Source organism: Pomacea canaliculata, linkage group LG14 (genome assembly GCF_003073045.1).
Source record: "Pomacea canaliculata isolate SZHN2017 linkage group LG14, ASM307304v1, whole genome shotgun sequence".
Lineage (NCBI taxonomy): Eukaryota > Metazoa > Mollusca > Gastropoda > Architaenioglossa > Ampullariidae > Pomacea > Pomacea canaliculata.
Window position 1 is genome coordinate 4,291,851 of NC_037603.1, and position 16,476 is coordinate 4,308,326.

Genomic DNA, 16,476 nt, shown 5'->3' on the forward strand with positions numbered 1-16,476 from the left:
CAAAAATCAAAACAAAGAAGTAAAGTTTGTTGACAACCTGTCTTGAGAGAAATCCCCCGCTCCGCTCTCAACCGCGCCCCCCGCTGAACTCAGGTAGACACACAGCAGGAACCTCAGGAAAGGTCGCTTGGAACTGTTCCTGATTGCGGGGTTGTTCAGCACCCTCAGAAGCTCGGGGATGCTGAAAATCGTCTGGCAGATGGAGGCGATGTACTGGTTATCTCCCTTCCAAATCAGACAAAATTTAATTACTCTTTCTGTTGATGAGAGGTGTCGAGACGTGCTTGAAAATTTTTTGGGGATCAAGAGTCAGGGAGCGAACAAGAGCTCAGAAGGAGGTAACAATTATGTGAACTTAGAACCGTGGCTTCGAGCGAAATGTTATAATGAAAAATGTAAGGGCAAATAAATCAGTTCATCCTAACAGAACATGACATTTGGATTTTGTCAGTTAGCTAAATTGGATGGAGGTCTGAATGAGAACATGTTGAAGGCTTTCCTTCCTGTAGTACAAGGTACAAAGGTGATATTACAGACTGTTGCTCGAGACTTGTCGAGTCATTAAAAACTAACCTCGGCACAACTCGCCAACAGATCCACCATCGCAAGAAAGTAATGAAGTTGCTTTGAATCTTGTGATGTTAGAATTGATTCCCTAATTCAACAACAAAGTGAACATATGTTTGCATTTACCTACATTAACATTTGCTTACATTTCATTAAACAAGCTTTACATTTCAAATCATATTAAGTATTAATATCAACTACTCCAAACGAAAGTACTTGAGCGACCAGTCTTACAAATACTTTCAATGTTTTACGAATCATAAACATCTTCCTCGGTGAACTGCATTTAAAGATCCTAAACAATGTGAAGCAGTCAGACCGTTTGTTTGTTGTTATTTTGAGGTGTAAATATGCCCAAAACAAGAGATCCTAACTATTGAAATTTTTTAGACCATAGTCAACATGAAGATTCGCATCTTCTGGTCTGTTCTTCAACAAAGAAAGAAACAAAAAAACAAAGAAAGAAAGAAAGAAAGAAAGAAAGAAAGAACGAAAGAAAGAAAGAACGAACGAAAGAAAGAAAGAAAGAAAGAAAGAAAGAAAGAAAGAAAGAAAGAAAGAAAGAAAGAAAGAAAGAAAGAAAGAAAGAAAGAACAAAACTGCAAAAACTTATTTGCAAAAGCCTCGGTCTAAGAGTTAACGAGGAAAAGATGTCTGCCTGAAGTTTATTCGTAAGCGGTCGTTACTTTGAGCGTCTGACCTGACATCTGGCGGCTGGTCCAAGATGGCCGCGAGGTCTGCGCGATACTGCAGGAAGTACGTCATCACGAGGCCCTGGTTCCGCTTGACTGGCAGCTGCAGCTCCTGCACTTTGACGACGGACGCCAGCAGGTCCAGCAGCTGGGGGGCGTGGTCACGGTGCTGAGCAGCCAGGGTCACGACCCTGTGAATCTGCTGACTGGTCACTTTTGTGCAGGCGTCTGTGTTACCCGCAAACACCTGGAACCAGGATACACACTGACTAGATCCTCCTCCTTCTTCTCTTTCTCCTCCCATCTTATCATTATTAACATTATTTTTATTCAAAAATAGTTTAGGTAAAGCTGACTGGTATTGTCTCCCTTTTAGTACTTAATGTTGTTGTGTCAAAGACGGATGTCCCGTTCAAAACCAGAAGACCAAAGCAGACTGAAATATACTAATTATTTTAATGTGGATGTGGTTGTAAAGATTATTTTAATTAAGTGAGAAGCAGTGACCTCAGTCAAGCACTGAGCTGACTCCGCCCACAATCCCTCTGTGGACAGGAGGAGGTTCATGCGATCAAACAGTCGGCTTTGGATGGTCCTGTTTCCTCTCGCCAGAAAGCGAAGAAGTGTGAGGGTCTTCTGAATCACCAGGTGGAACTCATCATGCTCACCCTGCACAAAGCAGAAATTATTTGGATACGGCAGAACTATGAACAAGCAAAGCCAGAAACCAAAACAGACAAAAGAGCATCTTAGCATCTGTACCAAAGACACTGGGAACATTCCTGGAGCAGCACATCATATTTTTCAAAAAAAAGTATTATTGTGCACATATTGCAATGGTGTAAAACTGTGAAAGTATAATAAACTTGGACTAGAATATAAGAAATGTTTACCAGCTGTTCCACATCAGTGTTCTGGTTCAAAATTGTAAATGCGTCTTCAAGAACTCCTGAAAATAAATTAAATAAGAAATAAAGAAAATGCGGAGTCATTTAATTTTACTTTTTAAAGAAAAACAACAGTTAGTATATTTTTTAATACAGTGATACCTCGGTTCTCGAACATAATTCGTTCCGGGAGGACGGTCGAGAACCAAATTGTTCGAGAACCGAAGCAATGAAACCCAAAGGAAATAATGGAAACTGGATTAATTCGTTCCAAGCCCCAGAAAATGCCTATTTACTGGCCTAATTTGTATATAATATGTAGAAAAACATGAGTCTCAACAAGAAATAAGAAATAAACGTGTATTTATTAAAACAAAAACAAAAAAACAAAAACAAAACAAAAATGTACTGTACAGTACAGTAAATTGTGTTTCATTTACTGTACCTGTTGATTGTGTCACTGATGACGCAAGAAGGCGCGCTGGGCCCGAATGAACGCCATTCAGCTCATCTCGGACGTTCGGATGTTCGAGTTCCAAATATTTGTTCGAATTCCAAGACAAAATTTTCTCGAATTTCCTGGTCGAATACCGATTTGGTCGAAAGTCAAGGCGTTCGAGAACCGAGGTATCACTGTATTTGTCTTCTTCTTTAAATCTTTCTCTCTCTCATCTTTTTTCTAACTTTCATTAATGTCATAGGAGCAAGATTATTTAATATTATCAACGAAGGTAGACATTAAAAACACTTTGCGCTTAAGTGGACTATATATATATATATAAAGTATGAATACATTTTCGCCACGTAGTCATTTATTGGCAGGAATGGACTGAAAAATAGATAGATAAAATCTATAGCCCCGAAGCAAATGGAAAGAAATAAAGCAGAAATAAAGCCATAATAACACGAACGACTGCTCAGGGTCAATACCATTATTGTACAGGATATTCTGGTTTATGGCATGGGGTTCGTCCATCTCTCCTTCCAAGTGACACATGCTGTGACATGACAAATGACACATGCCGTGACACAAGCTTCGTTTAGCCAGCGCTAAAAAAGTTCATTTCATTTTTACAGTAAAATCTCGAAAAACTTCTAAATTCCAATGGCACGGGATATAGAAGAGAAAGGTTCACAAATACTTTGAAAAATATTTCTACAAATAAATAAAATGTCTTAGTTTATTTTTTATTAATGGGTTACTTATGTTTGCTTCTTGAAGGAGGACTTATGTATTAGTATAAAAGTAAAAACAAAAAATAAAATGAGTGAAAACAGATGATTGACGATGATGACCTGATCAAGTGGTTGAGAATGCTGACAAGTTCCTCTGCCTTGTCCCTGCTGAGTTTTGCTGTTGACAAGCGGCGAAAACTGGGCATCAGCTTCTCAAGCTGCCTACTGACTTGAACCGAACTGTCTGTAAGTAAAACCTGCAAAGCCGACAAAAGATAACAAACATCTTTTGATGAGATAAATGAAGACTGTTGGCGCAGCAAAGATGAATTTGCGAAACAAATATTCTTGTGTGACAAACATGAAAAGTGTTCCAGAAAAAGAATAAGAAATTTTTTTTAAATGTACATAAAAATTAGTTTGTCATGTGACAGAAAGCTAGTTTATTAACAAAATAGAAGATATGCAGAAAGCTGTGAGTCTGTATATCAAACACACCTGTGCTTGAATGGTGCAGTTGAAGAGAGCCCGATAGGCGGAGAAATATCTGTTGAGCAGGTGCAAGGACTTGGACACCATCTCATCGTAGTCATAGTGCGCCAGATCCTGTGTCAGGGAAAACAGGTTGTGACAAGGTGTCAAACATTTACCCTCCTTCTTTGGTGAGAATTTACTTGGGGTGCAGGAATTCACACAAATCAGTTTTATTTCCTTCTCAACATCTTTCTTTGTTCATGATCCATGACCCTGGACATGAATTTCTCTTTGAAGACCTATTGGAAGATTCTTTTCCTCAAGACTGAGTAAAGCTCTGTATAAGATATTATTTCTGTGGGTAGTAATTGTTGTATGTATTTCGATAATAAAAATGATGGCTATAAAAATGGCTGTTAATAAAGAGGGGAGTGCGTACACGAAATAATTGAGGAATAGAGTTACGAGGGTGAAAAGGTGACTGCCAACCTTCTACCACTTCCAAGCAAAAATATCAAATAATTCAATGGATGTACAGGTGTGCAGAATGTTTACCAGCAAGGTGTCGACGATTTCACAGTCAACAAACATGTCAGTCTGATCAAATATGTCTTGAAGCTGCTTCACAGCTGCCTGGCAGATTCTAAAGGTCGACCAAATGAAAGAGGAAAGAAAAATAAAGGTCACCGGTTACACAGAAAAAATAGCAAAAATAAACAAAATTTAAAACAAAACCTGTACAAAGCACAAAGCTTATACAAACAAATCAAAATTAAACCAAATTTCACACATACACACACACAGCTGTCTCTGTGTTTGTCCTTACAGCTGTCATCTTGTATGTTGTTACAATCGTCTGTGTTATTTCTTATTACAATTGCTGTCTGTTGGGTAAACTAGAGCTAACCCTTGATTTCCTTTCACAACAAAAGTCTTTTCCAGAAAGGGATGGACAGAAGGAGTGTGCTGGTGGCCTGAATGCAACCTCACTGCCACCTTTTGTTCCGACACCTCTCTGAACAGCCTCATGAATTTCTGAAAGAATCAAAGGAATAAAAGACTTAAGAAAGCTTTTTCAAGTTCTACTAATGAATAATGGTTTAGACAAGTATTCTAACATGAATCTTTCTGAACCTTTTTCTCCATTTCCTAGTTTTTTTTTCTTCTTTTATTTACTCTGGTTTTTTTTCTCACGACGCCATGCTGATCTGTTTTTTAAAAATCTTTAAACAACCAACACACCAGGTGCACAAACATCTCCGCAAGATGTAGCATGTTTCTCTTTGCATCGACATACCAGTCTTCGGACAGAAACACCCCTGTTTCTAAGCGATCATCCAACTAATATATAAGTACAATTGTATATTTATAATGTATATCCTATGGAAAATATTTATCTTTACTTCCGCAGAAAAAAAAAATAGCGCTTACAATCATCCGCAGATTGAAGGTGTAGTTGAACAGCAGCTCCAGCACCTCAAGTGCCCTGTAACATAGTCAAGTTCCCTGTAATGTAGTCAAGTGCCCTGTAACATAGTCAAGTGCCCTGTAAGGTAGTCTAGTGCCCTATAGTGTAGTCAAGTGCCCTGTAATGTTTCAAGTTTTAGTTAAAAGTTTCCATGAATTCAAATACTTACTGTAGTTTTGCATCCACGATGAATTTTGTTTCCACATTTTTCTGAAATCTTCCTGTACTGCGGTAACGCTCCAGGACGTCTGCTCATGAGCCAGAAACAAAACAGCAAAATGAAGACACCCGGGAATTTTAATCCAACTGGCTCTTCATATTGTGATAACAGATTATATCATCAGGAGGCCAGCCAATACATGTGTAAACCTGTCGATCAGTTTGATGACTGTGTACTACACGTGTCTCAAATGGCAGCAGAATAATGACAAGAGATTAATGTGATTTATTTAGCAGAGTGCGGAACTGGTGTTTTACATCGGTCAGAAACTAAGGCTACATCCCAGCAAAGCATCCAACCTTGTAAACAAGTGTCACATGCAGAAAAAAAAACAGCCTGAGACGAGATCTGAACCCAAGACATGTAGTTTTCAGTGTAATTGTGACAAGCGCTAGAGAAAGGCGAATATGAACATGAACTGGAGAGAAAGAAAACAAAAATAAGAAGATATTGAGCAAATAAAAGACAGAAAATCATAGAATGTGTGATGTAACAAGTTCATCATCACCATCATCAGCCCTAGGGTAGGGCCTGTCGTTACGTCCGTCCAGTAGCCCCATAAGCGGCTTGAGCAGCATGTCCAGGTCACGTGGCTTCGCGAAGCAGCCTCGCCTGACTAAGCACAGCACGAGGCGCAGAACCTGCACGTGCAACATGGATAACATTGTTTGGAAGAGGTAGATGTGAAAGGAGTTTAAGACAGAGCCACCAGAGGACGCGACGGTCGCAGGGCGGCGGTTAGAGACAGTTCACGTGCTCAATTGTAGAACTGTGTATAACTGTATATTATAATATTGTTTCCAGTACATGTATGCTACTTCAATTTTGAATTATTCTATTATCATTGTATGTGTTGTGCATTTCTGTATCGTGTAATAAAAATAATAAAAAATTTAAAAGAAATGAGCTAGACGAGATACGATCACACCACACACACAGACAGTGACAGTCAGCAATGACCAGTTTATTTGCTGCCAACCATCTGTAAACCTGTTTACGAGCATGCTGCCGCTGCTGCAGCCAGTACTTCCGGTAATACCTGTTGCACGAGCATGTTGTTGCCGACCAGTGAAGCCGTCATGTCATCGTTGGAGACCAGGAAAGTCGAGATCCAGTCGCGAAGAGGCCGGAAGTACTGAGACTTGAGTGACCTGCCCTTGTCATCCTCTTCGTCGTTGTCATTGTCATCTTGCTGCTGCTGCAAACAAATGTCACGTGACAAATATGGTGCATCCTCGTGCTGTATGTACTAGCATCTTGTTTTGTGAATAGCGAAACATGATTTTACCACTGAGGGAAAGTCTGTGCTTTGTCAGTGTTCCCCTTACTTTCCCTCAGCACGTGCACGAAAACATGAATGGGTTTCTTCCCAACCATACAGCTGTTAGGACCGCAGAGTGAATGAAAATTAATGTCCCAGGAACAGAAAGGAGAAGAAGAGGGAAGAGAAAGAAAATTGATGACAACGACGACGATGATAGTGATGAAGACTCATTGACCAACAAACAGGAACGTGCATGCCAGCCCTCACACAAATATTTATAAAGAAGCAAGCTAAGATACTTTGTGTATACTCACGTCCTAATACACTTCCACACAAACAGACTGTTAGTTTGTAAATAAAAAATAAGCAGATGATCAAACGATGTTTCTCACCTCGCGTGCTGTGATGTCTGAGTAAACATAGGATAACTGCACTCGATCCATCGCAGAGACACCTTCGGTGACATCCACAAAGAGAGCTACGGAGACAAAGAACACTCTTGAATGATGAGATGATGATGATGATGATGATGAGGAGGAGGAGGAGGAGGAGGAGGAGGAGGAGGAGGATGGCACCTACTGATAATGAGGTCGCAGTATTTCGAACGCAGTCTCTCAGGAAGATGTGTGTCCGCCAGGCAGGTGAATGCCTCCTTCCAGCTGAGGTAGCTCAGGTCCTGGGTGATCACCTTGATAGCGAACTCGTTTTGGCCCTGTGGTCCAAAATAACATCCTCCATCACTCTTGTTTTCGTTATCATCATGGTTGTCTACCTTCTTGAGTTTCATACTCTTTACTAATCTGCCTATCTATGTTATTAAGTATACTGTTTATGTTATTATATTCATGTATTTGCTATTCTTATCGTTTCTTGTCTTCTCGAACCCCTTCCCCGCGTGTCTGAGATACTCACGTGACACAACATTCCAAACAGTTCCAGCTGCTTCTCCAAGAATAGATAATCCTCGTCTTCATGAGAGCGCTGCACAGTATCAGTCGAACAAAATGTTTTGACATTGCCCACTGTGCACTCAAATACTGTAGAAAAAATCACATCCTTCACAGAGAGAGAGAGGACCTATCTGCAATGGTTCAGAATAACAAAATTAATTTACAGGAATACATTTTGAAACAGAAGGAAACCCTTACACCATGTGCGAACGTTCGGAGTTCCTGCCAGTTTCTTCCATTGTCCATGGAAACAAAGACGACATCAGGAGACAGTCCAATCTTGTCTCCAAACTCCGTCAGATACACGCAGTCCTGCAAAATTAATACGAATAACATATGATTAGCAAGTGGCTTGAGATGGAGAGAGAGAGAAAGCGAACGACGAAAGACAATAAAGTTCAATTTAGCTCAATATTTCATCGTTAATTAATTATGAGAAAATTGGAAAAAATAAAAGGTGGGGTGAAGCACACATGACATTTTCCAGACATCATCCACCAAGTGTCAGGGACATGACCATCAGACATTCAACATCCTCAGGAGACATGTTGTCAGATGTACACACCTTGCTACCTCTGGCCAGCCACGTCCGTGTGATGTAGTTCTGGTTGTCGACGATGGAGACACCATCGCAGATGCACAGCACGCTCAGAAGCTCCAGGTACCGGTAGTTCTACAACAGGTGAGACATACATGAGAGTCGCTCAATCACAAACGAGGTCAGCCCTTTGCTCAGCTGTGATGAGTTGACTGTGGATGTACAGGATTAAGAAAAGAGAAAGAATAACAGCTGTTTTTGTTTTGTTTATAAACTGACTTACCCCCTCAAAAAAAAAAAAACAAAAAAAAACCCAACAAAACAAAAAACAAAAACAAAAACTGACAAAGCAATGAACGCGTCTGAACATGCTAATGAAGACGCTGCGGTGAAGTGTCTCCAGGTTAAAGGTCACTCACCTTCTCTCGCTGAAGAAAACCCACGAACGTGTCGATGTGAGCATGCGAGATACGATCCAGGATCTTCCGGTTATCGCGAATCAGCTCCATGACCATCTGCGCTGCGTAGACTCCAATCTGTGGGCAGACAACTGCCAGGTAACATCTCGCATGGGAATTGTTAGAGCTGGTGTGGAGAGTATCTTCTAAAACACTTAACTTGCTTTCCTATTTTCTTCACATTTTTTCTACTAATTTATTAACTTTTAGCTTTAGTGCGAGATCTCATAAATATCTACGCTACTTCTTCACAATAATGCAAAATTGGTAAACAACAGCAACGTTGTCATTAAAATCATAGTTTGAATAGAAATTTAAAAGTAAAGTAAGTGACAGAAAACAGAGAAGACTAAGAATGAAGCAAGCCCAACTGACCGCCTTGTATTCAAACTGAGTGAGGAAGACGTCGATGTGTTTGGCGATGTACAGTTCGTTCTTGCGGCTGTTGCCGATGAGCTGAGTACACAGCACATTGTAGGCTTCCACAAATATGTTGGTCAGGTACCTGTGGAGAGTGGTACATTTATTTACTACTCTTTTTCCCAAAAAGTATGAAAGGTAAGGTCAACCAAGAAAATCTATCAAACAATTCTAGAAAAGTAATCTCTTTCGGGTTCGTATGATAAGCTCATGTAAACAACTGACTTTCTGAAGCCTACAATGAATATCAAAAATTTTTAATAGGTGTCACTTTGTAATTTTGTATTTAATATACTTTACAGTAGCTGTAGAGAGTGCATAGAAACCTCCGCACAATCACATATTTGACTCAGTGTTTGTGTGGAAAAATAAGTTTGTAAATACTTAGTACAACACACATGTCGCAGAAATAGGAGAAGTGCTACTTGCTGGCTAGAAAATTCTAGCCTCATGATTTGACCAATAATATAAAGGTAGCTGTTGAGACATACTGTTGATCTGGGGTGTCGATGTAGGGTACCTGCAATAGGGACACCAGCAGCTCCACCACCTGCAAGTTGATTAATAAGGTAAAACACTGAGGCACGCGAGAAAGAGAAATATGAAAGAGTGTTTTAGAAAAGAAGTTGATGGCAATCTGATCATAAACTCAAAACTTATTGTTTCGATGAGGAGTACTTTCAACGAGTTGACGATAGAGAGGATGGATGAGAAAGATAAAAGACTCACCCTGAGGTTTCTCAGGAGCTTCTGGCGATCCTTGCTGGCGACATTCTGGTCAATCATGAAGTCTTTCATTTCTTTCATTGACTGAAATCAATCAATCGATCAACCAATCAGCTGATAGTAGTCATTAATATGCAAATACCACTGATAATTACAGAAAGGCTCGTAATTATACTTACTGCAATAGCTGTATATGCAACTTTGGCATTGAGCACATCACCGAGCTGCTTCTGCAAACAAACAAAAATAATTATAAAAGACAGGTAATGCTGTACAAAAACAACACCAGTTGAATTGAATTCTATTCTGAGATCCTGTCATTCCATTTTATTCTGAATTATATAGTTTTTGTATATTTCGGCTAAACCACACCACGTATTCTGAGCAAGAGTATATTTTATGTTATAATATCAGTGAAATGTTGTAAAGGAAATATCTGATGCAGACAGAGTGGTGGTCGGCTTTCTACTCACATCTCTGACCAGCTTCTGCAAGAAAGGCACCATGCCAGCCATGTAGTGAAAGATGTCCACCAGCCTGGAGTCGACATGCTGGATGGTGAAGGCGTCGTCGTAGTGTTTCTCATCGAAAGCCGTCACCTGCAGCAAGCAAGTACAGGTGAGTAAAACACTTCAGGAAGGTGTAAAAATACATCTGTATAAGAAAGGAAAGAAAAAGATAGTTCATGTCGGTGAAATCACCTTCCACCACTAACACTGGAACTTCGTCCCATCTCTATCATCACCATCTCTTCTGTTGCCTGACGACGGATGTTGAAGCCTTCACCTCTATTGTTCTTCATGTTACGTGCTACAACAAACTATATTCCTCAGTCCCCATGTCTTACTTTACGACAGGTAAAATCTTCGTGAACTTACCTTTTTCAGGTGAGCTGTGGTGTACTGCAGCCCTGCCATGGAGTTCGGGTCGTCAGTGACCTGCACACCCTGCCGGCGAACATACTCATCTGTGATGAGATGAGAACTGATTATGAGATAGGTGCTAATTAATGTGAGGAGTCAAGTACTGATCACGTGATGAATTCACTAATTATGTGATAGTCTACTGTGGTTGTATAGGTAAGAAAATTTTTTTGTAAGAGTACTTGTGAGAAAATTGCAAAATTAGAGGGAAGTATAATAAAAGTAGTATGGATGTTGTAATTTGTGATTTAATAATTTAACAATGGAGGTGAGAGAGATAAGGTTTATTTTTCACCTGTCAGCGCGTGCAGCCAGGAGCCCGTGACAACGTGTTTGATGCGCGCGTAGCTTTCGAACAAAACGTCATCAGTCTCCTGCAACAGGAAGTACATGCTGACCTCGCTGGACTACTTCCGGTGAATTTTAGCTTTATCACTAATCCAGGTCATAAATGACTAAAATTATGTGTATATATATATTCTGGTATTGTACGCAAAAATATTATTTGAATGAGTTGTTTTATGTTTCTAAACGCCGTTAGGTTACAGCCCGGAGACTCCACACCGTTGGCCACGTTACCTTGGTGACAGCGTGCAAGCGGAAAACGGTGGAAGGGTTTCTACCGTCTGCTTCTAGAGTGACTTCCCCTCTCCTGTTGACCGCAAGGTATCGTCTGGTGCACATGTGAATAATTCGACACTGTTGCTCCCACTTCAACACGCCACCTGTCACATACACACAGACTTTAGCACACTCTCTCACACACACATACAAATACACACTTCAACATACCACCTGTCACATACACACAGACTTTAACACACTCTCTCACACACACATACATGAACACACTTCCGTATTCCATCCTGCACCAGTTTCTATATCATCTATCATTATCAGAGCGAATACACCCTGTAAATAGCCAATTAGTCTCCCTAAAAATCCTAATTTAGTTTCGGTTTCCACTCTCTTACAAGCACTACTGTCCTCTTTGGGACGTCTGGGAGGTCTAAGATTACCTGCCACAGGTCCCTCTTGCAGTTCCACCTGCCAGTAGGTGATCGCTGAGCTGCTGGGTACTCTCGTCCTTGGGTTGCTCTGGTCAACAGGGCGCAAACGCAGATGAACTGAAATTAAGTTATATATATATATAATGTTTTTTTATTTGAATTAAGCACAATATTTTTCAAGTATCTTCAGCATTTACCTGTCCACAGGTAACTTTACACACATCACTTAAAAATTGTGGATGCAAATAGTAAATATATATATAAAATGGAAAATGCGAGATCTTTAACACTTCGTTGATTTAATTGAAATTTTTAAAGTAATGGGTCTAGTCTGTTGATTATATAGCAAGCAGTCTGCATGTCTACATTTTAGGGGAGGGTCGGCTTGGGTGGTATCTATCTTGGTGTATGTTCACGTGTTTGTACTCGCCTTATTTTAATACAAGCTGTCTGTAGAATGAATTCTTCCTTAATCACTCAGATACTTGTTACTTATCTTCCAGTCTGGTCATTTAAGCGAGATAGTAGGAAATAATCTGAGAGGCTCTGTGTGGATGTGGATATCCGTGCTTCTGTGTGAGCTGATGTATGCGTGAGCGGACTTCAAGGTGTGTGTGTGTGTGTGTGATTATGTGTGTGTGTGTGTGGATGAGCACATGTTTATGTCAAAATCACTAAGACTATCACTCTTTATTCCAGATACTGTAATACCAGAAAGATCACTTACCATCCTCAGTAAGTTCGTCATCAAACAGACCTTCAGCCACCAGATACGCCTCCATCTCCTTGTGGAAGAACCGTATCGGGTCACCTGCCTGAAGAATTCACACCTTGACCCCATCCACTCAATCACAGTGTACTCAAGTACCTTCTCAGTAAATATTGACAAATGCCAAGAACTCTCTACTGTACCTTTTCCATAAAGACCTACCTGTGTATTCTCAACTGTTTTACTTCCACGGGATCCAAATGTTTTCTGTTCAGTTCAGATATTTGGACCTTGAAGTTACCTTTCTTACATTTGACTAAGATTTCGCAATACTTTGTTGATTTTCTGCCTTTCGGAGTTTCTATGAAAATTATTTTATCGTTTGACGAAGTAGTTTCAACTCGACACATTTACTTCATATTTACACACTTATCTTTCACAGGAAAATCTTAGCTAAACTGTGTGTGTGACGACTTCTGATTCGAATGTAGACTAAATGTAATGCCATGATGTGTAACAGGTGTAACAAAGTAATGTCCGAGTAAACTCCTACAATGATGCATGTATTATGAGTACCTTAACTTTCAGGCTGTCGTCAGAAGATGGCTTGTATTTCCGGTACAGTGTAAATCCTGACTGCAGTACAGACAAGTTGAGTTCAAAGCTGGAACACAGACAGGATGAGGACTTGTGATGCACAGTCTCACTCGGCGATTCAATGATGCGAGAAAGCGAGGCTAGACCTGCTGTCTCGTGACAACCATAATTCTTCATAAGTACGACCCCAGAAGCAAACTATTTCTTACGTGGCCATGCTAATGTGGAATCATTTTAAACTTCCACTAAAACTCCATTGAGTATGACAGACTATAAAATTATAATGTAGACTGTGACAAAGGCTTTGACAAAGAAGAGATGAAGCAAAATGGCGAGGTAGGCAAATAAACAAACCTGTGGGAGTAGACAGACTGAGAGCCAAGCTGCATGCGGCTGACATGGAGGAACTGGCCCTGCGACTTGATACTTTCCAGAACAACATGATCCTCCGCTTGTACCTGTCAGACAACATCAGAGACTTCTCAAAGAACTGTGTAATTGAAGCTGAATAGTTGTCTTAGCCACTTATGTAAGTACAAGTGGTCCAAGGGACCTAATCAAGAAGATGTTGAATGCAAACCTACTCACTGTGTCTCCCTCTGCCTTGACTTTGTACCTGGGCATGATCCGGAAATAAGCTTGCTTGGAATTATGGGAATGAAGTTCCACCTGAGGTAACACAATATGGTGGTCAGTTTATATACACGACATACCTGAGTAGGAGAAATCAACTGAAAAGATATTGGGGTGACAAACATTACTAGAAATTTCCTGTAAACGTTTGACTGGTAGAGCAGAAAGAGGTTTTTAATAAACTTGTAGTCACAGATATTTTATATGAGGTGTGTGCTACAAGTGAGTTCTCGTCACGCAAGATGGCGAAATCTTGCACACAAATCACACACACACACACACACACACAGATGTATTGTACTTACAGCCATGTTGTTACCCTCTCTGTAAGATGTCTTCGTTGTGCTGATGTGAATGTACTTGTTTGTGAACAAATGCCGCAGCTGAAAAACGGAAGGTGTTATTACACAATTTTGTAAGATAAATAAAAAAAAATTACAAATATCTTTATTATCTTTCTCCGCTGTGTGCGAGAAATTTGCACATATTTTTTTTAAGTATTTCATGCAAGGTTGAGTGGTTTAATTGCTGGTTGTATAAGTTGTCATTCTCTCCTTTATCTCTCTGTCTGTCTTCCACTTTATTGGTGATTGCCTTGGTCCTTGTCTGTTCGTCGGTGCCTGAGTAAGTGAATTCATTTCGGCAAAGTGTGTGTGAATATTTTCTGAATATTTATCTAATAATAATAAATACCTGCACAATTTGTCCATACAGAACTTTTTTCCCCTGGTTTTTCTTCTGTTCCATTTCGTTGTCTTCTTTTTCGGATTCTGCCGCCATCTATCGACATTCGAGTTAACTCTCAAGTTTAATTATTTTGAATTACAGAGATGTTAGCTTATTTTGTTTAAACAACAAACACTGACAGTAAAAAAAATTAGTTCTGTCTGAATTACTGTGATAACGAAGCAGCATCCATGGGATCTGGACAGTATGTCTTATCTTCGAAGACCAGAAGTTTGTCCTTGATTTCCCTATTTAACTCATGGGCAATGACTTATCCTCCATCATGGATACCACCCGTGACAGAAAATTATATTAACTACAATACCTTTGAGTGAGAGGCTGCATTTTTCAGACGACTGTTGTCAGGGTCCGTTAGAAGCTGTGTCTTCAGCTTTCGGTACTGCTTGCTGAGTTTGTATCTATTGGGTGTGCAGATCTCGAATGCAATGGCTGCAAGAACAGATACAGACACCAACCTTATTTTAAAATTATTTATTGTTTGTTGGTTGGTTTTGCTGGGTGTTTGAATGGGAATTTGAATGTTTGAATGCTTGAATTCTCAGTGGGAAGCAGATGGAGTGCAGGGCTACATCTCTCATTCTCTAGTCGATTGATATTATCAAATATTAGCACTAACTTAACTGTTTTGTAAGTTTATCTTAATATATTTTTGGCTCCATAAAACATCTTTATTTAATTTTCATGAGAGTGTTTTACAAAAGATCTTCATGGTTGAATTTAAAGGTTTCCAGTTTAACTTACTGTATTGGTCAGCAACACTCGGCCGACGTCTGTCTTCTCTGGACCCCACAGCCAGACCATTGTGATATGAACTAAGAATCAACAACAAAGATAATAAAAGGGGGATGAAAATCAGTTTTAAAAGAAGTAGATAAATGTATAGATGTGAGGTATGTGTCTGTGTCTAACGTGCATACAAAATTCAGTTATATTATGTGACAATAAAAACAATAAATTTAACAATTAATTTTGTCGAGTGTGTGACAGTTTGTGTTGCTGTCACAAAGAAACCATTGGCTGTGGACAAATATAAAGTGAAGACCGTTTTACAAAGTTTTCTACGACAGTGAGAACTTTAGTTCAGTTAAGAAATGCATTTAAGAAGATTATTCAATGAACTTCATGCTTCAAAATAACCGGGACAAAAATCGAGTCCGATTTCCTCGGAGATCAGTGTAAACGAGAAGGTTGGATGGTTCGCAAACGTTTGAATCACTTTAAAACCGTTCTTTTTAAAAGCTTGAATTTCTACAATAGACAGTCTGGATGTTTCTCTTGTTTTCACTTAGAGCAACACTTACATTGCCGAAAAGTACAAATGTACTTAATGTTGCACAAATAAGAACCGAATATGGATCGAGTTTTTTTTTTTGAACATTCGGCTTCTCACGAGATCATCTCCAGTCTACATTTCTCATGTTACCTCTATAAGTACTCTTCACATAAAAAGGACCACACCCTTACACATAAAAAGTAGTTGGGAAATCCCAGAAGTGATTCAGATAGTGAATCGAGTTATTACCGAGAGATTTCAACAAGCTACCACTCATCACAAAAGCCTTTTTAAAAGCCTCTTGACCTTCTTTCTCCCTAAACCAAATTTTTAAAACACGCTGCAAATTGGACTCGATTTTACCGTCCCATTAGGAATGTGTTGGATATTATTTATGGGAATGCAGAGATATGTTTCTGCGAATATGTATATATATAACATTTGGTGTAGATGGTGTGGTACAGTTGCACACTTGATATATCCTTATTATTCCGCTACTTTCATTTTAAAAGTTAATTAATGGAGTGACTGCACATAATGAATCCCTGCATGGTGTGAGAGCACAACTACACACATACAAACCAGTCCAAAGGGAAAGTAACCTGGCTGAAAGAACAGGTAAGATTGCGACATCTCACCTAGAAGGAACTGCTGGTCTAGAGTGAATGAACTTTTGTATCCGCTTTTCCTCACTCAAGACAGCCCCCCAGTGGTTTTTCACCCTGACATATTTCAGGACGAGCT

The 16,476-nt window shown here is 39.7% G+C and overlaps 2 protein-coding genes across 2 annotated transcripts in view; both read right to left on the bottom strand.

Annotated features, from left to right (window-relative positions):
• LOC112555189 overlaps positions 1 to 16,476 on the bottom strand; it is a 320,962-nt gene that overhangs the window by 65,990 nt on the left and 238,496 nt on the right. The window lies entirely within an intron of this gene.
• Positions 1 to 16,476, bottom strand: part of LOC112555535 (inositol 1,4,5-trisphosphate receptor type 3-like) — a 33,786-nt gene that overhangs the window by 15,959 nt on the left and 1,351 nt on the right. The window contains exons 2-38 of the mRNA XM_025223968.1: positions 15,201 to 15,271; positions 14,764 to 14,888; positions 14,406 to 14,492; positions 14,018 to 14,095; positions 13,668 to 13,748; positions 13,434 to 13,537; positions 13,059 to 13,146; positions 12,501 to 12,588; positions 11,783 to 11,890; positions 11,343 to 11,488; positions 11,059 to 11,137; positions 10,719 to 10,807; positions 10,314 to 10,439; positions 10,020 to 10,070; positions 9,844 to 9,924; positions 9,606 to 9,664; positions 9,070 to 9,199; positions 8,656 to 8,772; positions 8,264 to 8,371; positions 7,897 to 8,010; positions 7,661 to 7,729; positions 7,328 to 7,460; positions 7,141 to 7,226; positions 6,524 to 6,685; positions 5,993 to 6,125; positions 5,434 to 5,512; positions 5,228 to 5,282; positions 4,704 to 4,831; positions 4,352 to 4,439; positions 3,821 to 3,928; positions 3,443 to 3,579; positions 3,077 to 3,144; positions 2,153 to 2,208; positions 1,767 to 1,928; positions 1,268 to 1,506; positions 574 to 655; positions 38 to 225 (exon numbers count right to left, since the gene is read on the bottom strand). Of these exons, the coding sequence (XP_025079753.1) occupies positions 38 to 225; positions 574 to 655; positions 1,268 to 1,506; positions 1,767 to 1,928; positions 2,153 to 2,208; positions 3,077 to 3,144; positions 3,443 to 3,579; positions 3,821 to 3,928; positions 4,352 to 4,439; positions 4,704 to 4,831; positions 5,228 to 5,282; positions 5,434 to 5,512; positions 5,993 to 6,125; positions 6,524 to 6,685; positions 7,141 to 7,226; positions 7,328 to 7,460; positions 7,661 to 7,729; positions 7,897 to 8,010; positions 8,264 to 8,371; positions 8,656 to 8,772; positions 9,070 to 9,199; positions 9,606 to 9,664; positions 9,844 to 9,924; positions 10,020 to 10,070; positions 10,314 to 10,439; positions 10,719 to 10,807; positions 11,059 to 11,137; positions 11,343 to 11,488; positions 11,783 to 11,890; positions 12,501 to 12,588; positions 13,059 to 13,146; positions 13,434 to 13,537; positions 13,668 to 13,748; positions 14,018 to 14,095; positions 14,406 to 14,492; positions 14,764 to 14,888; positions 15,201 to 15,271 (3,903 nt within the window). The remainder of the gene's footprint in view (positions 1 to 37; positions 226 to 573; positions 656 to 1,267; positions 1,507 to 1,766; positions 1,929 to 2,152; positions 2,209 to 3,076; positions 3,145 to 3,442; positions 3,580 to 3,820; positions 3,929 to 4,351; positions 4,440 to 4,703; positions 4,832 to 5,227; positions 5,283 to 5,433; positions 5,513 to 5,992; positions 6,126 to 6,523; positions 6,686 to 7,140; positions 7,227 to 7,327; positions 7,461 to 7,660; positions 7,730 to 7,896; positions 8,011 to 8,263; positions 8,372 to 8,655; positions 8,773 to 9,069; positions 9,200 to 9,605; positions 9,665 to 9,843; positions 9,925 to 10,019; positions 10,071 to 10,313; positions 10,440 to 10,718; positions 10,808 to 11,058; positions 11,138 to 11,342; positions 11,489 to 11,782; positions 11,891 to 12,500; positions 12,589 to 13,058; positions 13,147 to 13,433; positions 13,538 to 13,667; positions 13,749 to 14,017; positions 14,096 to 14,405; positions 14,493 to 14,763; positions 14,889 to 15,200; positions 15,272 to 16,476) is intronic.